Source organism: Mesoplodon densirostris, chromosome 2 (assembly GCF_025265405.1).
Source record: "Mesoplodon densirostris isolate mMesDen1 chromosome 2, mMesDen1 primary haplotype, whole genome shotgun sequence".
In the NCBI taxonomy this organism is placed as follows: Eukaryota; Metazoa; Chordata; class Mammalia; order Artiodactyla; family Ziphiidae; genus Mesoplodon; species Mesoplodon densirostris.
In genome coordinates this window covers 126,591,914-126,615,862 of record NC_082662.1, presented here as the reverse complement: position 1 = coordinate 126,615,862, position 23,949 = coordinate 126,591,914, and the positions used below count along the sequence as shown (strand labels likewise).

The following is a 23,949-nucleotide window of genomic DNA, read 5'->3' as shown; positions in this document are numbered from 1 at the left end:
TACACAAGCTACATGGTTTATCAAATGCCCTATCATGAGTGACACTGTCAAGCATATATGTTCTAAGAGATTTTTATTGATCCTAATCATCTGGCAGCCACCAAAGGAAAGACATGGACATTAACAAGGGAAGGTTATTAGAAAAGAGAAGGAAGTTTTTGCAAGATCATCTGCCTGCCGTTACTGACACAAATCAAAGCTGAGTGCAGTCTATACTATTCAAATTGATCTTAAACAATTATTTTAAAAATTCCATGTGACAGTCACTCATGTTTTAAAAGGCATGAGTTGGGGTGGGGTGGAGGAATTGATGAGTACTAATCAAATTTGATATTTAACAAGCTGTGCAGGCCGCTTATGTTCTCAGCTTCAGTTTGATAACATGTAACTTATGAAATCAGGCAAATGGATTATGTAAGTCAAGTCCCTTCCAGCTCTAGCACACTATGATTACATCTTACCCTGAGTAAGAGAAAAATCTCTCAGCTGGTAAAAATTTCCAAGGCCTTCAATAGTAACAAGGTTCGTTCATTTTCACAGCAGAATGACTGCATAAACTGGAGACCTGGATAAAAACAGAAGTTTAAATATAATTACTTATTTGGATTACTTTTCAAATATCATTTCATAAACTTAAAAATCATTAGGATTTTTTCTTCTTTACCTATTAAAATGATACAAAATGCATTAATTAATTATTGGACCATTCAACATGCTCTAGGACCTTAAAACATTGCTACCAGACCTCCAAGGCCTCCAAGTTGATCTTGACACTTCCACTTCTGGTCCCTCCAGTCCAATCTTCTTCCACTCTGCCATCCAACTTCAAGTTCAAACTGTGAAGTTTTGCCAGTCCCATCTCCAGTGTACCTCTGGCCACCATGAACTGAATTCATACCTCTGCTCAAATTTTTTCATTTCACTTATAATGCCCTTCTCCTACCTCCTCTCTATAACCTTCCACTCTCTTGCTCACTAACTTCTCGAATTAGGATCATCACCTTCTTTTAGACTCTCACACTACTTTGTTTCATGTTCCACTAACAGTAGTTGGCACTTGCGTTGGTCACTGACTTGTGCTACAAGAACCCTGTCAATTATCTTTACATTCCCAATCAAATGTCTGGTATAAAGCGTCAACACGTTAGTTTAATTACTAAATGTTCACTAGTCCCTCTCATCCAAAAGCTTACACTTTCCAAATTTAAGCTGAAAGAGTAACCTACCTTCCAAGCCCACTTGAAGCCTCCAGCTGCACTGCTTCCTTCATTATTCCATTAAATCCGAAATTTCACACTAGGTGATATAGCGGTAGGTACCAGCTAAATAGCTGATTAAAATAGAATTGTGGCAATTAGTAGGTTTAAAACTTTGCAGCATACCTACTTTAACTACCTCTAAGTGCTTTATGCAGTTCCCCCCCTTCCCTCACCCCTCCCTCTTTGTTTTTCCTTGACTTGCTTTACATCTCAGTAAAAGAACCTCAGGGAATTTAAAATTAACTAGCTTTTCTCTGGACTTGTGATTTCTATTGACCAAGTTCGCCAACAAGAAATGTGACTATCCCTAATACCATCATTTAATTTGCAAGCATCTCTTCAGTCTACGTACCTCTACTCCATCGCTGGTTTCCCTTTGCTTCGATTTTATTATGCGAGGAGGTCTATATAATAAATTCAGGATTCCTGTTTATGCACTTTTCAGCAAAAAGCTAGGGATCAAATAGGGTTTGAATCCTTCTATTCCTAGGTAAAAATCTGTGGTGGATGGGGATTAAGACACCCCTTTAAAAGTGATGTTAACGTAAACTACTTTGGGAAAGCAGAATACCTTAATGAGGAAAGTAGAATTACTGATTGCTTTAACTGTGGTTTTTAATAGTACTCTAGAATAAAATATCTTTGGGAAGCATCTTAAAATACGGTCCATTGGTCATCAAATCAGGTCAGTAATAATATATAACAATATCCTCTACCACCCAAATACTGGTATCTTACACAGGTTATTTTGTGCATTAAGTTCCATATTTAAATTTTAAGACAAGCTTTAGGGACAAAAAAGCTTTGTTTTTTAAATAAAGTATTACACTTTAAAGTTCGTAATGTGAGCACTACTGATCAGTGTTGCAAACGTTTGAGTCTTTTCAACCACTATTTTCTAGAGGTTAAAAGATGACTTTTTCCAAGTATTTTTATCTTGAGAAAGCTACCAGTGACTGTAAGTACTAAATTAAAGGTTTCTGTTGTTCACTAAATGTTCATATGGACTTAACAGGCAGCTATCTTTTCTACTCTTTTCTAGGAATAACTTCTACTAAGTTCTATAAGTTGTAAAACACCTATTATATGGCCTACCCTTAGGGGATTCAAATTTGCATATACTGGTTTCTTAAAGGGTTAAGTGTTCATAAAAACAATGTCTTACGTGAAATGAAACGTGTTCTGCTATCTAAATTCTAAGTTTGCTTTAATTTAAAAACACCTTTCTAGTTTGTTTTTTCTCAAATGAACAGAAATGGCTTTGAGTTTTTACCTTTTACTCTAAGTTGTCTGCTCTTCAAAAGTCTTTAGAGATTGCTTTTATTTGACAGAGTAGAACTGTATTTCACTGAGGAAACCCTGGTAGTTATATTTTCAGTCATTACAGCACCCAAGTCCTCTCACTTCACCAAAATACATTATTCTAAAGTATGTAGTGGGAAAAACTAATTTCTTCTAAGCTTCTTATTGTGTCTTTAAGTAATTTCAGGGCAACAAGAAAGTACATGCTCTGGACTAGTATAATCAAAGTCCTTGTCTTAAATTTCACTTCCTGATTTTTTTGTACTTTCATGTAAATTTACATCACTTCATTATCTAAAAAGATCATTTTCCAAGTTATTATAAGCTAACAAAAGTATTTGTGCATTTAATACAGATGTAGAAAGATTTGGGGAACCCAAGGACATAGGTATCCTAGATATCTTTGTATTAGAATATTGTAAGGAAGTATTTCAACTCTACAAGTAGGGAGGATATTGAAACAATGTCTTACATGTCATTAAATAGAAGGAATTTGAACCATTAGAATAAGGATTTAACCTTAAAGGGACTTGGCTCTATTTGCATGTACTGCCTTTAACCTATGCAAGAGGACCACCAATTGCTAACATACCACCAAATACCTCATTTCAGGTATGCAAAGGAGATACTAGAGAACCTTTCCTGTTACAAATCTATGCACCTAAGTTACTAATTTCTCCCTTTCCCCTGCCTTTTTAAAATAAGAGGAGTTCTAATTAAGGTGATCCTGGAAGCCCAGTATAACATGTGTTAAATGTACAAGCAGCAATTAATTTGGAATACCTATTGGAATCACTGGAACACATTTACTTGGACCCTTTTACTCTTCCACACAGCACATTCACATGGACAGACTAAGGAAAAGGAGATGAAATTTAAATCAGCACATTATTTTTTATTTTTTCCAAAAAAAAAAAGTAAGTTGGAACCTTTTGTTGTTCTTGACCGTGACTCTCCCATCTCCCTTAACTACAGACAACTGAAAGGATACCTTATTAACAACTACTGTAAAAAGTTATCCTGTCATTCAAGTAAGCTTCAACTGTTCTTCTGAGGTATTAACTTTATCTCACTTTCTCTGTATCTCTTTTTTCTTTCTCATGAAAGCCACGCAAGTTAAATGTCTTGGCCATCTCAAAGTTCTTGATTGCTTTTGCTTTTTTAAAAGAAAACAATTTTGGCTGATACTACTTTGTGGCAGTGCTTCTCAAGTGCTTGGCAAGTATAAATTATCTTACTAGGCAAAACTAATTTTACTTCCTGTAAGATCACGGAATGGAGTATTAGAGGATTGGCGAAAAGAACATGCCACAACAGTTCAGTGTTTACAGGTTTTAAACACTATGCTAGCTTTCCAGGCCTGTAGTCCCTTCATAACATCCAGTTGTGCAGATACCCAAGCTGGGCATGCTCAGGAATAACTGCTGTGCCATTGGTGTAGCGCTGTGATTGTAACTGAAATATTTGAACAAATTAACTGAACCTTTCCATAAGACATTTCTCCATTTGCCTGGACTGGTATTCCCACATCACTTTCAACTATAATAGTTTCTCATACCCACAGATCCAGTTTTGTTTAAAAGCAAAACCCCTGTTCCTTGTCAAGATGCAAGTATATGTTGATTCCTGGCATGAAAAGGAGAAAAAAATTGTAATACTAGGTGATAATTACAAATGATTACACATTAAACACACGATTAAGTTCTTGTCCCTGTAACTCACCTAACCAAACGGATCACAGATGTCCTGGCCTATCAGTTATCTGCAGCATTTACTCCCCTAATATTGGATCTACAATCAACAAGTGAAAGCACCAACTGTCTACATAATGCCAAAAAGTTGTACTTATTCAGCTTCCCAGGTGGACAGCACATTCCCAACCTAACTGCACAATTTACAGGTGTTACATTTTTTTGAGTAATTCTGGTTAACATCATGAGTAATATTCCCACCTATTTCCAGTCTACCATTCCTCATGGACTAATTCCTTGGGCAAACTAATTGAACATATCCTATCACCCTGTATCTTTAGTCAATCAGCTAAGATGTGAAAGTATACATGCCTACTTAAGTATCTTTGTTAGCCATTTCCCTCCTACCTAAAGCTCTTATTTTCTGAGATCCAGCTATCTGCATGGTTGAAATTTACTAAATGTGACCACCAAATAAAAGAGCATACCTAATCAGCAAAATATATAAAAATTATCTTAAGGTAGGTTATTTCCTGTTCAAATTTACAAGTTTATAATTTAAGATTAATGTTAAGATACTTGGGGATGCTGGTTTTTGATTTTTTTCCTACCTCAACACTCGGGGACACATACATACTACATCAATCAGTACTGTAGGTCATTTCCAAATTCTTAAGGATTTACTTTTTAAACATCAAGATTAGTAAGGATTAATAAAACAAATGTCACTTCAACAGGAGTTAGGTGGACAATGTATTTTTACTATGTCTTGTAAACATGTACCTGTAGTACTAAGTTAAGAACTGGGGATTAGAGCAGCCTAAGTAAAACTCAAGCACTGAACTGGCTAGATCTATTACCTGCATGTTTTAGCACAGAAGTTGTGGAATGACAGGGCCAAAAAAAAGTCACATCTGAACATTACCCAAGATAAAGGCTCTCCACATCACAAGGATATTGTAGTTTTACCTATTTTTTAGTTAAGGCAATTAATGATTTGAAGAAACTGTGGCTTAACCTAATAAATCCAAATTGCTGTTTAGAGATGAGGCAGTTGGTAAGCTTCTAACTCAAAGCACTAACTTAACAGTCCCTTAAAACTCATGCATAAGCAAGAGTTCCAATACATAAACTAAGCATTGCAACTTATTGCCAGGCCATTGCCATTAACATACACCCTTACTTTCATTAACTATTACTAAAATGTTAAAACCTAAACCCATTTTTATAAAGTCCAGAGTCCCAGAAATATGAACAATGACCAAGTTTAGATTCAAACCATTTCAATGTGTAAGAAGGAAATTATGGAAACTAATGATTTTAAGATGTGTTTTATGTCTAATACCAGAAACTACGACTTGGACTGAAGATACAAGTTCATGCCTTCCTTAGTAAGTTTATTCTGGTTTAGGCTTTTAAAGCACATCAGAAATACCCTTACAGATCTTTACATGTGAAAGATGTCTATACCACTGCCTTATAAGCTATCAAAATGTTTCCTCATTTGTGCAATGGGACTGGTTATAAAAACAATCCTAGGATAAAAGCCAATTTATATTAAGTAAAAGTTCATAGAAAAATGTCAATTTCCACAACTGAGGCAAATACAAAATAGTCTGTCCATGAACGTAAACTCCACAGGTGAAAAAGAAATACTACCGAGTTACCTTTCCTTGAAAATAGTATTTTTTCAAGGAAAACTGTCTTTAAGAAGCTTTAAAATCTTGTTGGTGTTCAAGACATCTAGTTCCATATTTATTTTCAGACAGGATCCTAGGCAAATGGCAGCTTATCGTTTCCTAGATTTAATATGCTTCTTTTTGTCACTTCAATGTCAAATTGATTTGACTCATACTTCATTTTTAAGGTTCCATTTTGCTGTCTGGATATCAGGGCCAGAAGCTGGTCTCAGCCTCCTAGGTCTGAGCCAGAGCCAGCCACCAAAGGCTAGATAGGAGTAACAAGGCGTAACCTACCAGCAACAAAGAAAACTTTTTACAGTTCCAGTTACTTTATGTATTCTATCTTAAAGCACTTTCTGTTCTTTCCTGATTAACATCTTAGTAACCAATCTAATCCAATTCTTGCCTCAGGATGATAGGTATTAAGTAACTATATGCAGAAGTTTCTAGTGAAAGCATCCCTTAAACCAACAGCAATCTCACAGGTGAGTTTTCTCAGGGTATAATTGGGACATCTGTTCAGATAATTTTTGTTTATTCAGTGTTTTGCTTGCCACTGAGGGGAGGTAGGGAAGGGGTGAACAATAAACCAAGTTTCTCATTTACAGATCTCGTTCTGCCAAACTTGGCATCAACTTTTTTTCTCTTATTTACTGTATGGTGCACTCCCTCTTCTTAATTTCTTAAATACTCTCTAGGATTATGTCACTTCATACAAATGCAGGTGTTACTATTAATTCTGACCTTGAAACTGCTTCTTAAATCTTAACATTTTCCTGGGCAACATTTTTATCTATCCCATCTCTCTTCCCAAAATTTTCTGTGCTACACAGGCATGACAGCCTGCCAAATGTCACTTGGCCATCACTCTCCCACTGCGATGATTAGAATATGAATTCTTTAATAAGCAATTTTAAGCTAGAAGGTATATCCAAGATTTTTCAATAGCACCTAAACATTTAGGACACAAACACTGATTAGCAACAAACCTTACTCCCCACCCCCATAAGTCTATACAACCCCAGTAATACTGATGTATACTGAAAAGCAGACTCATGCAAATGGTTGCTAGCAGTAAGTTAATTGCTAAAAGACAAAAGCCCCTGAGGCACTATCTTGTACTGCTAAGTATTCCAATGGTAATTGTAGGGTTATAGGCCAAAAAATTCTCAACTGAACCTACACCATCATCTGAAACTCAACTCCAGCTCATCTTTTAGCAAGAAAATTCCTAGGAGTATAAATAGTTAAAAATCTGATTTTAAATGGCTAAAACAAAAACCTAAGCAGTCAGAAATATAAACAAACCTATACTTACCAGAAGCAACCTAAAACACCAATGAAACACTAAACTGATGTCAAGTTTTAGTTCTACAGTTTGACTCCTGATTCCTCACCTCACATGAGTGAGGGTCCTTTAGAAGATTAAGTGTTCTGTGCAAACCCAATAAAATTAAAATTAGGGGATCTAATGTTATCACATAACTACAGTTAAGTTAGCAGTGTTGTGTAGTAGTGACTGGCTTGCATGATGGCTTCTAAAAGCATCTGTTCCCAGAGTTTCATGTATTATATAGATGTATATATAATTATCAGTTGAGGACAGCCATTAGCATTTTGTAAAGACGATAAACTGAGTGTTAACTTCTCCCAGCCAGTACCTTTTCCCCTCGTTAAATGTTAAAAGTCATCTGGGCGGGGAGGGGAAGGGAAGCATTCAACTTTACTTCATAATTTAAAAAGTCAATTGTCAGTATACATTTAAGTTTTTAAAACCTAAATGTTCCAAGTACAGAGAATAAGCTGTCCAGAAAGCACACACTTAAATTTTCTCCTCTTGGGAGTTTCATAAAGGGATTTTGAACCTTGATGGCGAGAATCCCAAAACGAGAGTAAAATGAATTCTTTTTATTGCAAACAAACGTCTAAATTAATTTCTCCACCCACTTTCTTTAGAAAGAAAAAGAAATCAGCAGGCTAAGGAGATACCCATTCAAGAACTGACATGATTAAAAATTAAGATATAAATGGGTGACTCACAATTTCATTAGCTTACAAAGATGGTGGAGTTAACTACTACAAGCACACTAGTTATACAGTATTTTGTGGGAGAAGGGCATACAGACATAGCTAACTTCATATAGATCCCATTAGACAACTGGATTTACAACAAGTTTTTTTAATAAGAAATGGGCAAAGCCAACTTTCTTTTCAGAATCAAAATGCAGAACAAATGGAAAAATTATGGTATTTAACCTTCACAAGTTTGAGCCTCCACAAATAATGCAACCAAGTTTTACATTTTTAACAGCCCTTCTACATACACTCCATCTTCTCTATCTTAGTTCCAAATTTTATCTTCATTCCCAAATATGCCAATTGCATTTATTTAAAAAGAAAGAGCCTTCCCAGTTACTGTCAAAAACTACTATTTAGCTTACCCCTCCACTACTCAGCAAACTACAGAGAGGATGGAGTGTAATACGAGCAGTACAGAGTCTTATGCAATTCATGAGGACCACTTAGTCCTTACATGAATCTGGTTGCTAACATTTCTATTATATTGTGACAATAACTCCCGACTGTTATCTCTGAGAAATGGGGGGAGTAAATTCTTAATAAAAGACACCAGGTACAAAGCAACATTTTACTTTTGTTGTGATAAAAAAAAAAAAAAGTCACATTTTACAGATAAAATGTAGAACCCTGAAATACTGACACATTCTCTTATCGTGCACAATGCTGAGGTTCTCTTACGATTCACTTTAAAACTGCAATTAAAAATGTACAAAAAAGAAAAGAAAAAAAAATCAACCCACAAAGCTTCTAAAAAAGGAACCCGCAGGCACTTCCTCTTGTGGAATGTTTAAAAAGTTAGCCTACTAAAGAAAACAGTCGACTTCTTGTGAAGGTTTTGGAGAAATATGTATCAGTTCGTTTTATTTGGGTATTCAATAATATCCTTGGTGATAATGCTGACTCCATGGCTTCTGACCCCAGAATTGCTGTAAGAGAAAATTTTTTTTTTAAAGAAAAAACATCAATAAGCCACTCAAACTGCTTTTAGGAAATGACAATCTAATTCAGAGTAACTGCTGGAGACAAATTTATACCTGTCATACCTCTGATTTATCAAGCCAGATTTAGTTGGTATTAATATCCCATTATCAATACACATTACAAAAGGAAACACATTATGACTTGGTTAGTTTATACAATTAAAGCTAGCAGTAAAAAGAACCATATGTATTAAATACTACTATTTTATTTAAAATATTAAGTTACAGCAAACTCCAACCTATTTTGCCTTCAAAAGATATTATGGCTGCAACTGCAACACAATTCACACCTTGCCCTGTAACACTTATAAACACTTCAGTCCCTGAACAAGATCTTTTTTCAAGATTGACTCTTATGAATTCAAAATACAATTAAATGTACAAAAAAAGCACATAAGGAATTACTTACACCCTGCTGCCACTGGTTGTAGCCCTGAGATTGATTTTTGTAGCCACGATTGTTTCCTCGTCCTCTGAAGTTCTGCAAAAAAAGAAAAAAACCTTTAAGAAGAGCACAAGTTGTTAGGTTTGTATATGGGGCAGGGGGAGAAGAGGAGACACAGCCACAGAAATAGGTAAGATTGCCAGTCGGCCATTAACCTCTGAGCACTCTCTGCTGCGTTTGCTCTCAGGTGATTAACTTATTCGCTATGAGACATCACCTGACTTGTTGCTAGTTAACGCACCTGAAAAATCGATATAAATTAAATTGACTCATTTTACCATCACTATGCGTACATGCTGTGTTCCTCTTTCTGAGGCTGCGCAACATATGCCTTTAACTTTCCAGACTAAATTATATAGAGAATCAGTGTCTACAGGGATCTTAAATCATTACCTGGTTGTAGTTCCCTCTGTTAGGCATTCCACCTCTGTTGTAATTCCCTCTGTTTGAATAACCACCTCGGCTGGGAAAAACAGGGCCACGAGGATATGGATAGCCAATTCCACCACTTCCGCCACCGCCACCACCTCTCTGTGGCATATTGCCCCTCCTATTATATCCACCACGATTCCCAGGAGCTAAAACAAGAGATGTTTCATTTAGTAGTGTGTTGTTACCTTCTTTACACACGACTTAGGGTTCTTCTGGACCACTCCTTTATTTTATGAAAAAATGTTTAATTTAACCGTTCAACATAACCTAGGTGTTTACCATCAAATTGCATGAAGTATTTTACTATGGTTACTAAGACAGCTAGGACATGAGGATCATAAACTTCCTATGTTAAATTCAGCAGAAAAACATACAGACCCAAACTAGAACATTACAGATTACTACTTGTTTCAACATTGAACCAAATAAATAATACTCAAAATTAACTTGCCTCCTCCTCTGAAATTTCCACCACGCATATTGAATCCACCGCGCCCTCTATGGCCACCACCTCTGTTAAACTGGTTCTTCCCACTCTTGTTTTTATTGCTCTTCTTTGAGCCTGTGTTCTGTTTCTTTTCCGGTGGAAGAGCTTTTTTGCTTTCTTCCTTATATTGCTCCAAAAGTTTTTGGGCTTCCTCCTTCTGAAGTTCAACATACGTTATTTCATCAAAGCACTCAGCTACTTCTGGCAGAGTAAAGTTTCCTACAAAACATTAAATCATATTAACCTACAAACCCACTACATACACATTCACAATCCTAGAGCCTACAACTCTCAAGCAGCTTAATTCCTGCAAAGCATACAATATCTATTCATGTTTTAATTACATTTTCTTAAACAAGTGAAGTATGCTTATTTCCAGAGTTAACTCCTGAAACAGTATTACTGACACAAAATGTAAGTTCACAGATATAAATCACATAAAGATATTTAACATTAACAGTTGAAATAAATTTCATGCCTTTCATTTTGAGGACTGCATGTTCCGGTAGGTCTTTTCCCTCTACTTCTGCTTTCTTCTGTGTTCTTTGCTTATAGTCTTCATCTTTTGGGCAAACTACAACAGCTTTTCGTTGGAAGCCTGCAAACAGGCACATTTTTCTCCTCTGGGCAGCAGCAGACACATTTGTCTTTTAAAAAAAAAAAAAAGAAAGTTAAGTTTATAACCCCAAACATTAATTCTGTAATCATCAGTTACTTTTTTCCATCTCAAAGCTGCAGCTTACCTGATCCAAAATGAAATTTCTCTTCTTACGGGCAGCAATCTCAATAAACTTTCCAAGACACTGCGGAGCTCTCTGCAACAGCGTGTTTAGTTTCCCAGTATCTGCCATTTGCTTCTTAAAACCTGCCACCTATTTTTAAAAGTTAAAGTTTCAAAATTTAAATATTGCCTTTTCTCACTGCTACAGAAAAGGATATTTTATCCTGTAACAACACCCAGTGCCTTCAATTCATTTTTAGCTACTGGATAATCCGAGTCCAAAAACCTTCCACAGAAATGAGAAGGAAGCCTAGCCACTGGAAGGCAGTTTACCTTATAGGTAAAGAGCCTGCTTAAATAACCAATTTAACTGCCCAAACTCCTATCTAACAAAATGGATAAAGACAGACAAAACGGTTACCCCGAATACCTTCTAGTCTTAAAAAAGCTGAAATCATGCCCAATTTACTTACCATCATTTTATCCATTATGGTGTTTGTTCCAAGAATGTTGTATTTACCAGGATTTTCTGCTGCATGTTTAGTAACCCAGGTAGTTTTTCCAGCTCCTGGCAAGCCAATCATCATAACCACCTACAATGGAAAGAATTCTTTAAATATTTTTTTAAATGCACAAAAGCCCAGTTTACATATCTGAACATTCACAGCCTTTTAATGGGAACATGTATGGCAGTTAGTAAATTAAACAGAGCAACCATCCAACTCTTCTAAACGTCATTTTTGCCAAACAAAAGCAACCTTCAAAATTCTTTTTTTAAAGTGACGTACTTCACAATCTTTCTTCTCTTCAGGACCCTTTGGTCCTCTAACTCGATCCTCCAAGGGGACATTCTGGATAAAAGTATAGTCTTCAGGTATTGGAAAATATGGCTTTTCCTTCTGACCAAAATTAAACTCAACCGCACAGTTGTGGCACAGAACATGCGGGAAGAGTGGTCGTCCAGCAAGAACTTCCTTACTGATTTTGAAGGCAATGCCAAGATCTTGTCCATTCTTTGCATAGGAAAGTTCTACTTCATCACTTTCAAAGTTCTGTTAATTGGAGAAAAAAATTAATGGGTTTTAATCTGCTTCTTATGACACTTCTTTTTTAAAAAAACTTCAAAATTCAAGTTAGGAGTGAAGCTTTATCCTGTAGAAAACACATTTAGGTTATACGTTAAAGAGCTTTAACACTTGGTTATATACAACTAGAACACCTATATCCAAAAGAAGAATATTGCCCTAAAAGACTAGATTTTCGGATCAACTTCACATTAAGTAGTTTTCAGTCAAAATGAATTAGTACTGAAAACAAGGACATAATGTTAAAATACTCTTATCTACTAACTTGCTATTTATATGTATAAATTTAGCTACGACTTACAACAAAACATGTAATCACATCATTTTCATCAAACTTCTCTCCATAATCTTCAGTCTCACAGCTGCATGTTTTTATTCCTTTTAGAGAATACCCATAAGAAAATTCTTCTTCACCTAAGAAAATAATTAACTTTCATGAAATCAGTTTTTCAAAACAGTCCAATGACCCACGTACTTTAACATTCCAGATGTAGGGTTCAAAAGTATACTGACTTTGTACTAAATATAAAGTTAATGAGAGGTAGGTGGTTATATAACTAGTTGACAAACTGCATACCATGGGTAATATTCTATTTCAACCATCAGTCATAAACCAAGTAACCACAAAGAAAGAAAAGGTAAAATTTAGCCAGTGTCCATGTTATTATTATTCATCTCTAAAAACAGGCAAAAAGTTTAGAACGCCTTCTAGTCTAACTACTGAAATCAAACCCTGAACACTCATGAGTACATAGATACTCAAATGGAGACTTTACCAAGCAACATTCCACTTGTGGTTAGTGACCAGCCAATCCGAACTTCGTGTATGTCAATATCTTTTGTATATAAATGCCTTACTGGGATCTTCTCTGTAACCTGGAAGTCAAATCATAAATGATTAAACTGTAAACGAAGGTACATAAACCACTGAACCAACGCTGGTTTATTTCATTCGGGCAATGGGCTAATTTTTCTCCAGCTACAAAGTACAGAAAGACACCAACTCTACTCTTCCCCCTAACATTCACAAGAACTTTAACAACTGATGTAAGGGCTTTTAACTTGAAATGGAAAATGGTGAAGTACTTGGTTAATTCACGTTTAAAAGAAAACGTTGAAATTACATATTCTCAATACTCAAAACCAACTAAAGTCTCCTTTAACATGTTTTTTCTCTGGAACAAAAACAGGAGCCTAACCAAATTTATTTTCAAACCCATGGTGGGCCTTTCAAGTGCCTGATAAAAAATGAACACCCTAAATAAAAATTAGGCTGGCTCTACATAGCAACTTCTGATATAGCAAACATCCTAAACTGTTACAAATCATAGATTCCAAGTCCCACAAAAACTTGAAAAATTACAAGTTCCAGGGACATCTAAGTGTCAGGGAAAAACTCACAAAGGTTCTTAAGGAAAAAAAGACATCACAAAATTGCATTTACCTTCATCTCAAAACAGACTTTGCCTTTTGACACACCATAGGATGCCCTTCCTCCAGCCCAAAGAAAAGCAAAACTCTCCATAGTAAGGGAAGAAGCACTGAGGCGATCTCTTGATATTTTAAAATGTAGATCACAATTATCTGCAATTATATCAAATATCATATTATTTCTTTTGATATCCAATATAAATGTATCTGCTATGTAGACAAAACTTTATTAAATTTTCTCATATTTCTTAATATGTTGCATACATTTTTACAGATCATGCTGTTGTTCGGATTTTCAGTTCAAGCCCCGCTCCCACCAAGTCAATTTTTGCCAAATTATGAACTAGAGCATACACTACCTGTGCAACTAACAAATATCGAGGTTTAGTATGTGTATTTTAAGTATATAAAATAATCAAGACAATGTGACATTAATACATACCTGCTCTGCTCTTTACCTTGATTTAGAGGCAAGCAGTAGAGGATAGCAGGAAATCAAAGTGAAGCATGCCAGACCAGGTAGAATTTACCAGTGCCACAATAAAACTGAAGGGAGGCCATGATCACGTATTTTAAAATATGAGTATGAGCTGTTGATCCTGCACTTTACAGGGGCTCTAGATCTTAAATTGTTTGCTAAAACTCGTTAAGGCAGTTTCAATCTGCAAAATACAAACCTGGTCATCTAGTGCTGTTACTACTACAGCATTTTAGGTCCCCTTTCCCCAGACTTGCCTGTTAATCAATAACAATGGGGGATTACACACTTTGGAATAATCCAAATCCAAAAACGTCTTTAACCTAGCTACACCTTTGGGTCACTGGCTCATTAGCATGCACCTTCTGAGTTCTCAGTCAAGGGAGCACTGAAGTTAGAAAGCTACTGGTGAAATGAAATTAAATCTACGGTTTGGAATTCTCCTTAAATTAGCTTTGCTCTTTTATTCCCGATCATCACTAACAGAATTTTCAATTCAACCAATTGTGTTTGAACCCAATAACGCACTTAAATTGATATCCCTAGGTGAGGAGCTAAAAGCCTTTTATAATAGCATTACCTTGCCGAATCACTGGCTTCAGTATCTCACCAATATTTAAGCAACTGAATTTAACGTAAAACATTCAACTACTCTTCCATGGGCAAGTCTTGAAAAAAAAACCAAAACCCTCCACTATCTCAACTATGAGGTAAAGCATACGCAATAAGGAATCAAGACTTATATTTACACTGCCTTACACATCTAAATAAAAAACATATGTATTCCAAAACATGAGACTCTAAGCTTCAACTCCTTAGATCTACAGGACAAGTTGACACCTTACCTCTAAGCAATTATTTCTACCCTTTGTTCTATCACAGAAAGAATTGTACTTTCTGATCACAACACCAAACAAATGATTTTTTTTGTATTAGAAAAATTAGGAATCTGACAGCCAAGGCCCATTTAGAGGTTTGCAATACTTCCTCATACTCAATTGCAACCCAACTGGGTAAAGTAGCAGTATTTACAGCGCTGCCATTGATACCATTCGCTGCTGAAGAAAGCTAGTGGCCCAGTGATAGCCCATTGCTGCTGCCCCAGGTCTTTGGAAGAAATCAACTTAGCTTAAAGCAGCAGCTACTGAACTGGAATTGAGAACAAAAGAGCAGTTATTGAAAAAGTATTATTACAATCTTTTAGAATAGGGAATATAATGGCGTGGAAAGCCATTAATATTATTAACTAGCCCAAAGAGCTCACTTAACATAATTCCACAAAAAAAAATGACATTACTTTATCGTAGAAGCCTAAATGGACAAGTTATAAGTAGTCTTACAAGTTTCCATTAGCTAGACAGTCAAATATTGGCATTAATTTCACATTCCTACAAATGAGAACTTTAAAGCCATACCAAAAAACATCAAATTGTTAGAGCCTGTAAAATTATCAATACAACTACTGTACTAAATATTAAGTGACCAGAATCTGAATATAAACCATCATCTTCCTACTTTTAAAACAACTGTTTACACGTGTTAAGTTTTCTAATATTTTGTAACCAAAAGCCACATTTGACAATTGGGGAACGGGGGAGAAACAGCTTCACTTACAAGTATCAAGACAAACAACTGTGTCGTCGAAGTGCTCATCTTCTTCTTCAACAGGTGGCTGAGGAGATTTGGCTCTGAAAGACAGAATTTTCTCCTGATACAGCTTTCCCCACCAAAGCATAAAGAACAGGTGACAAGTAACACTACGTTAGCATCCTCTACCTGCTATACTTGTTCTCTTCAATGTACTCAAAATAGCCACGGCCATGATCTTCTCGAGGTCTTTTAACACCTCTCTTTTTATCTCCGCCTTTCTGTTCTGTTTTGCCGTCTCCTACAATACACGACACCCCTTTATAAGAGACCACGCCGCAACACAACAAACAAAAAAACCTCTTATGTTTTGACGCCCCCCAAAAGCTCGACTTTCCCTGTTCATTCTTTTAAGTGTTTTCAATCAACGATTCAAATGAGAATTCAAAGAAAAACCCACTTGGAACTGGACTAGGATTAGTGACGCAGTCAAAGGACATTGCTAATTTCGCCAGCCTACTCGAATATTCGGAAAAGCTAATGAAAAATTAGCGCGGCCCGGGCCCAAAGCCCACGTGGATCCCAGAGAGAGTTCAGGAAGGGGGGAGGGGCCGAGGCGCCCCGCCCGCACTCCCCTCCCCCACCCGGGCCCGCGCTCCCGCGGCCGCATTGTACTGCTCGCCGCAGGACCCGCCCGGCCCCGCCCGCCGGAAGTGACGTCACGCAGAGCCCGGCGCGCCTTGCACAATACCGCGGCCCGGAGCCGCCACAGCGCGCCGCCGGGGCCACGGGCCTCCCCTCCCCCCGAGACATGTGCCCGCACTGCGCGCACGCACCACGGCGGCGCCACCGCGGCTCCTCCCCCTCCAGCGGCAGCTGCAGTCCCCCCCCCAACGGCTCTCCAGCCACATAATGGAGGCGCTGCCGCCGCCGTCACACACCGAGCGGAGGCCTCAGGTCTAATCCGGGATTCCCCCCCACCCCCTCGCAGCGGCCCCCGCCCCCCCCGGGGGCTCCCTCTCGCGGCGGGGCTCCCTCCTCCCCCAGCGGGGCTCCGGCAGGCCTGGGCACGGTCCCCACCCCGCGCGGGCCTCCCGCCGCGCGCAACCAACCACGCAGCACTCACCCGCCGCCGGAGCCCCGGGGCAACCGCCGCCTCCGCCGCCTTCCGCCTTCTTCTTACCTCCCGCCTGCTGCTGGCCCTGCCTCGCCCCGGGCGGCGCCACCGTCACCGCGAACAGCGACGTGGGGCCGCTGCTCTTCCCCGCGGCCTCCTTGGCGGCCCCGCGCTGCTGCTGGGGCTGTTGCTGCGGCGCCGCCGGCGGTTGAGGCTGCTGCTCCCCGTGCCCGTTCTCGTCGCCCGCGGCTTCCTCCTCGTCTCCGAGCTCATCCTCCCCTTCCTGGAAGCCCTGATCGTCGCCGTTCTCGTCCTCCGAGGCGGCCTCCTCCTCCTCCATCGGGCCCGAGTCGGCCGCCCCCGCGGCGCCGTTCTCCTCCCCGAGCTCCATCTGGTCGCCATCCAGAGCGGCTATCCCTTCCTCCTCCTCCTCCTCTTCCTCCTCGTCGTCATCGCCGCCTGCCGCGGCCTCCTGCTCGAGGCCTGCTCCCGAGCGCCCGGCGGAATCCCCGCCCAGGTCTAGGCTGCCGTTCCCGGGCTCCATGGCGGGGCGGCCCCCGGCCTCCTCGTCGTCCAGCGCAGCCTGGAGACGCTCCATGAGCTCGGCCTTGAGGCCCTTGTCGGACAGGCGCCGCTTCTTGAGCTCCTCCTTCAGCTCCGACACCTTCAGCTTTTTCACATTAACAGGCGAGGAACTCATGGTGAGGCCCCGATTCACCGCTAGGCGCTGGCTCAAACTCGGCTCCGCTCACTCGGCCACTGGCGGCGGCTGAGGCTGCTCCTCGGCCCGGGCGGCGGCGGCGGCGGCGGCTGCGGTTGCGGCTTGAGGTGGGTTCCTGCTGCAGAGCGGACCCGCCTGGTGTCGAACGGCGCCAATTCCTTTCACCGAGTTCGCGAGGGAGACGCGGAGACTCGCCTGGCGCGGGCGAGCACGCAACGTCCTCTCGCAGGGGCGGCGCCGCGCACGTAATATAGCCGCCCCGCCCCTGCGCCGGCTGAGCGCCCGCGCTCGCCCCGCCCCGCCCACGTCTGTTCCCCCAGCTCCTACCCGAGCCGCGGGCCGGGAGCGCGGCGCCGCGCACTGCGCATCCAACTGGGGCCGAGCTAATGGAGGAGGAGGAAACCGCCTTCAGTTAAACCGACCCACTGCAACATTTATTGGCCTTTCCAGATCTTTGGTGGCAGTACTCGTTTGCTATTTGCCTTCCAGCCCGGAGGCTGCTTCTACCCAAATGCTTTCGGTCCTAAACTTGGCATTTTCAACTCGAATCCGCCACCGTTTCTTCCATTTTAGATTTGTCTTATCTATTTCTCCAGCTATTTGTTTAGAACGCCCTAAAATTTTATTTCAGTTTTGATTTGTACAACGCAAGTTGGCAATTACTCTACGCAGGGGATTTTCTTCCGTTTAATATTTGGTTTAATTTTCTTAAGTCCTGCCTTGCGAATTGAATTTTAAACTCGGGAAGGGCCTTCCTTTTGTCTCTCCCATGACCCCTGATGCAGGGTTTGGGAGATAAAAATGCTTGCTTTTGGAACATGTACTCCACTCCATACTGCAAAGCATATATACTTTACAGGCCTTGTCATGGCACTCCTAGCCAAAGAAGTCTTGTAAGCCTCAGAATTGCAATTCTGTGTTTTCTTTACCTACCAGAAAGACGGATCACCTTTAAGATTTATTCTGTCCAATTTAGGACCTGGTCATCCAGTTACGAAGTCCCCCTAGTTAACAATGAGGATGAGACCCAGCTAGGTCACACACTTTGATTCTATTACTTTTCCTATAGGAATACTTCTGGCCAAATTATGCTGAAACCCTCATAAAAACTCATGAAAAATAAAGGGCTGTGATTTTGTAAAAAGAAAACTATCACTCTCAAAAGAAGTGTTATTTTGATGTGTCTTAGAAGTTTAATTTTTCTCTTTACTAAGAGGTGTGTTATGTTCTTCAAGTTTTAGGTAGGAGTGCCAGAATTTAAATATATGATAGAAGTGAACGTCTTAAACCCCAGAGAATCTGCACAGTGGCTTGCCAATGTTCCGGTCTAGTCTATCTCTGACTAAGGAGGTCAGCTATACTCACTGTTTGGTGCTTTAGCTGTCACAATAATGCTGCCCCAATTTTAATTCGAACTTTGGAAAAATAAGCATGTGAACTTTCTCCCATAGGCTAGTATGATTTAACTGATTAATAAATTTTATTTTTAAAGTTCTTTTCAACAGCTTTTAAGAATCATGTATTTTACCATGCAGTCATATATAAAGATGAAAGTTTAACATTTGTGAAATGATTTGAGTTGAAATTAATGAGTTATGTATAGTACTAGTAATTCTCAGTTCAAGTTAATGAAGGTGGAAGGGATAGCACCCAAAATAGGAACTTACAAATGGTGCCCAAAACTCATTTTAGCCCTTGGTTGTAATGTCCTTGGAGCTTATAAACAAGTGACAAACTGGAATTTGAGCTTTTCAAATTCTTTGCCCTTGTTCAAAATAGGAAGAGAACTACAGGGGGCTTAAATGTTCACAAACTGGATAATTAGTCCCGTAATGAATCAGAGTTAAATATAGTTATTATGATGGTCATTTAAGTTTATGTGTCCTTAGATATGATTTACAATTTTAAGTATTAGTGATATGAAAACAATTTCTATTTAACTGGAAAAAGCCTATGAAAAATGTATATCTAAATACCGATTTATAACAATTGTTCTTAAATCAGTTGTAATAATAAACATGAAATATAACTTTAGATGGGCATGAGAAAATTCCATGGCTTTGCCTCCAAGACCTTTGTAACCTGGAGATCATCTTCAGTCTGCTCATTTTATGGCCCAGGAAGCTGAGGTCCTTCCCCCACCCCAGGGTTCTTTCATTACACTGGGCCTTCTTAGACAACATGTAACTGAGAAACAGTTTTTGTAAATGCTCAAACAGCCATCATCTTAACTGTTTGTCCTTTTTACAAACAGATGAAATCTACCATTCCACATTTTATTTTACCACTTGAAAGTACAAATAGTGACTTCATTTTAATAATTGTTTTTTCTTCTTATACTTTTAATGCTGTTATGATAGTCCTGTTCTACGGAGACCAGTAAAAGTACAGATCACTCTCTCTAAATTGCTGAGGGACCTATAAGGAACTTGAAATCCCCCCTTTTTGAAATCCTGGAGACTACCAAGAATACAGAGTGGAAAAAGGGGGGAAATTAATTCTCAATAGCAAAAAATGATTAGTGAATTACCCATGGTAATAGACCTATGACAGGGCATTAGAGAGTTAGGGTGCTCAGAATATATAACTAACATTTTGAGGTTGAAGCAAAGGCACATACCTAAATCTGTAGTTTGTCACATAATTCACTCAGCAAATATTTTTTAGCACTAGGAATTTTAGCACTAAGACAAGCACTAGGAATACAGCAGTGAACTATGTAATTATGCCTTCATTCTCTTAGAGTTAGCCAATAAATAAAATAGAGACGGTAACAAGTACTGCAGGGAAATGTAAAACAGGAGAGAGAGGCAGGGTGTACTGCAGTCAGGGGAGATTTTCAGTTATAAATGGGGTGGTCAGGGAAGCCTAAGAACTAAGGTAACATTTGAGGTGGAGGGAACAAAAAGTAGGCCTGAGGGGAAAGATAGGCAGGGAGATCAGGCAGGTTAGGGAGAGGAGGGGAGATACAGATTGCCGGCAGCCTTGCCAGTGGTTTTTTAAGGACTTTGGCTTTTGCCTCCAGTGAGAAGGGAGAAACTGAAGGGTTGTTAGCAGTGAAGTGCCATGAACTGACAAGAATGCTAAATTCAATGGACTCAAGATGGTATGCCATTGATTCATTATTTTTTGGTATACACAATCCCAATTTAATAAAAGAAGCATGAAGCACGCTGAGATACATTTTCCCATCTTCTTACGAAAATATGAGGAGTCACAAGTACCTCCAAATTATGAAGTATTAAAAGTACACTTTCATATAGACTAACAGGAAAGCACAATCAGAAAGGAGGATGTTTCAAATTCTGGTTAAAAGTACAAGGTTAAAAATCAGACAGACCTGGGTTGCAGTCCCAGCTAGACCACATAGTGGCTATGTGATCTTGCACAATCTCTTTATCTCTCTATACCTGAGAGTACTCATGTCTAAAATGATACCTGCCTCATGAGGTTGTTGGGAAAATTCAGTGAGATAATGTAAACTCTGAGTACAGGGCTGGAAGCACAGTAAGAGCTCAGTATATATTAGTCTTCATTAGCTATGTCAAGCAATTTAATGAACTTAAGAAAATCTAGAGTTGGATTGTTAAATCTTATTTAGGAAATTATAACTATATATATTTTGTAAATTGTCAATGAATTGTTCATGGTGAGATGTCAGTCTGGGAAAAAGTGAAATGAAGTCTGGATAGGAGAGTGCAGGCTTCACTGCTAGGCCTGGCACTGTCACTGTAACCAGCTGTCTGACCTTTGGCAAATTGCACCATCTCCTCTGGATGTTCGTTTTCTCCTCTATAAATGAAGCAGAGCAGACTAGAAGATTTGTAGAGCCTCTCCAGGGAGAACCTTCTATGAATTTCCTCTTTGCTGACTCCAGACTGTCAATGGAGGAGCACTGTTGAACTCTGAAATATTGGCTATTCATATTCAGGTTTTTACTTGTTACATTCAAAACTTGCATTAGAGTCTCAAATCATTTTATAATTAAGTAGTAGACATGAAATTTGAACTAGTGTATTACAGTTTTTGAATTGTAAATGGTACAGAATACTCCCATTTACTTTAGATTTGGATACCACAACAGGCTAAAAGGTTTAAAGTAAATGGTTTCTCCAAAAGCAAACCAGAGTCCCAGTGCCATGGCTTGCTGTGCTTCCCATTACTGCCGCAGTGTCCACACCAGCCCTGCCACCACCACCTGCTCATCTGAAAAATGCTGCCGACGTGGAGTCGGCCTGCCCAGCATCTGCCCACACACGGTTTAGTTACTGGAGCCAACCTGCTATGACAGCTGTCCCCCACCATGCCACATTCCTCGGCCCTGTGTGCCCGCCTGCTTCGTGCTCAACTCGTCCCAGCCTACCCTAGGCCTGGAGACCCTCAACCTCACAACCTTCACTCAGCCCTGCTGTGAGCCCTGCATCCCAAGCTGCCACTGACCGATGACTGCCTCGCTCAGTGCCTGGAGATAACACTGAAGCTATCTATTCAGCATTCACTTGCCTCAGTAGTTTATCAGATATTGAGGCAGACCAGACGGCCTAGATATGCACAACCTACCTTTCATCTTAATGGAAAGAAAATCAAGAAATTTTAATGATTATTTGGCTAAGCATTTGGTTCATTTGGGCAGATGAATGTCATCTATTATCAAAAGTATTGATATCTATAAGACCTCAGACTATTTGTTTGTTTGTCTGTTTTTTCTGGCTGCACAGCTTGTGGGATTTTAGTTTCCCGACCAGGGATAGAACCCAGGCCCTCAGCAGTGAGAGCGTAAAGTCATAACCACTGGACCTCCAGGGAATTCCCCACACTGTATTTTGTTTGTCATGTTGCTTCCTAGATCCCATTTCTTATATTGAGTATTTTCATAGAGGAAAAATAATTTCGTGATGGGTTTTCCAATAAACTTTATTTCTGTGGCAATAAATAAAGTAAATGGTTACTGTTTGAATCATCTCATCTTTGATGTTATGAATCTCTGTCTTCACATAAATTATATAGCTTCTGTAGAATAAGATGTGCCCATTAGAAAGCTGCAGGAAAACTAGAATAATGTAGTTAATAGTAAGATATCAGGGCTTTTCTGATAATTAAAATATTTACGAGGTGAAGACTAATTAACACTTACCAAAACTTATATCGAGGCAGGTTGAGCAATGAGGAGTTTATAGAAAGTGCACACTATCACACATTACTGGTGACTGGCCAGTATCACAGTACCTAACAAAAAAAGGTGAAGAAAATATTTAGACCATCCTGAGCCAAACAGCCAAGAATGAGATGAAAGACTAAAGGGATTATTACCTCATAAACTCTCACCTTCTACTTGCGACATAATTATCTGTCTCGAAGTTAGTCTAAGTTCCTTGAGGGCAAGGAGAGGAACTTGACTTTTCCAGCACCTGCGCAGTGTCTTCCATCAACATTCACCAAGAGGGAATTCCCTGGTGGTCTGGTAGTTAGGACTCCACGCTCTCACTGCCAAGGGCCCGGGTTCAATCCCTGGTCAGGGAACTAAGATCCCACAAGCCTGCAAGCTGTGCAGTGCAGCCAAAAAACAAACAAACAATCCCAAAACATTCACCGAGAGCCTGGCACTGCACTGGGGAACAAGATGGGGGCTCTGAAATGAAAATACCCTCTAAAAATGTGTGAACTATACTGCAACCCTGACTTGAACTAAAGGACTCTTGATTATAAGAGAGAGTTATCAAAAAATCAAGCAGAGGCTGTAATAATAAATTTTATTCAGCAGAGTCTTCTTGGCATAACACCAGCAAAATAACTAAATAAATAACGAGTAAATTTCTTTGCAAGCTCGGCTTTCCACTTGGCTATTATTATTGTGGACACCATTAGTGAACACCACCAAGTTTCGTCAGTGATCCTAAACTAAACTCTTAGAACTACTGAACAGATTTTTTATGGCCCATAGATTTAATTACATGTCCAGGTCCTCCCCTCTACATTTATAGTGTACTGTACAATTGCTTCCATCTAGTGAAGCAGGATTGTGTTAAAAATGGATTTCATACTCATGTTTAGAGGAGCCAGGCCCAAGGCTGTGTAGTCTATTTCTCTATTTTAATGCTCCATCTTTCCTTATCCATTTCTTTGTTAGATAGTGACAACACAAAGGCAGGGACTTCATATTCTCCATAACTCCAGCGATATTGCCAAGCACCAGATGCTCAACAAATATTTTTTTACTTTATTTAGAAGGTGGTATTAGACTATTAAGAAAGCCTTCCAACTCCAGACATAAGTACCATGCAAAAGTATCATCCAGAATCTATCAGTTGACTATGATCTGGAAAAGCACATAGAGATGACACATAGGAGATTATTTACCAGCATTAACCAATACAGTTGCCACAGGTAGCTATTTTAATTAAAATTAATTAAAATTAAATAAAATTAAAAATTCAATCCCTCAGTCACATAAC

General features: G+C 39.3%; 2 protein-coding genes across 3 annotated transcripts; one reads left to right on the top strand and one right to left on the bottom strand.

Moving 5' to 3' along the window:
- Positions 1–8,097: 8,097 nt before the first annotated feature.
- On the bottom strand, positions 8,098–17,717 carry HNRNPU (heterogeneous nuclear ribonucleoprotein U). 2 transcript variants are annotated; one of them, XM_060090879.1, is made up of 14 exons: positions 16,786–17,717; positions 15,849–15,960; positions 15,687–15,760; positions 13,608–13,747; positions 12,940–13,039; positions 12,465–12,577; positions 11,867–12,130; positions 11,552–11,671; positions 11,101–11,229; positions 10,836–11,004; positions 10,322–10,576; positions 9,832–10,016; positions 9,403–9,474; positions 8,098–8,939 (listed from the first exon to the last, which is right to left on the bottom strand). In XM_060090879.1, exons 1-14 carry the CDS (start codon positions 17,474–17,476, stop codon positions 8,886–8,888), a joined length of 2,478 nt encoding a protein of 825 aa, XP_059946862.1. In that variant the 5' UTR covers positions 17,477–17,717; the 3' UTR covers positions 8,098–8,885. The 2 variants fall into 2 exon arrangements, with proteins under 2 accessions (XP_059946862.1, XP_059946863.1); XM_060090880.1 differs by having other exon boundaries at positions 16,843–17,716.
- A 3,919-nt stretch (positions 17,718–21,636) lies between these two features.
- Positions 21,637–21,936, top strand: LOC132476056 (keratin-associated protein 3-3-like). The gene is given in 1 exon segment (XM_060077762.1): positions 21,637–21,936. A coding segment is annotated over 1 exon segment (300 nt).
- The last annotated feature ends 2,013 nt before the right edge of the window (positions 21,937–23,949 follow it).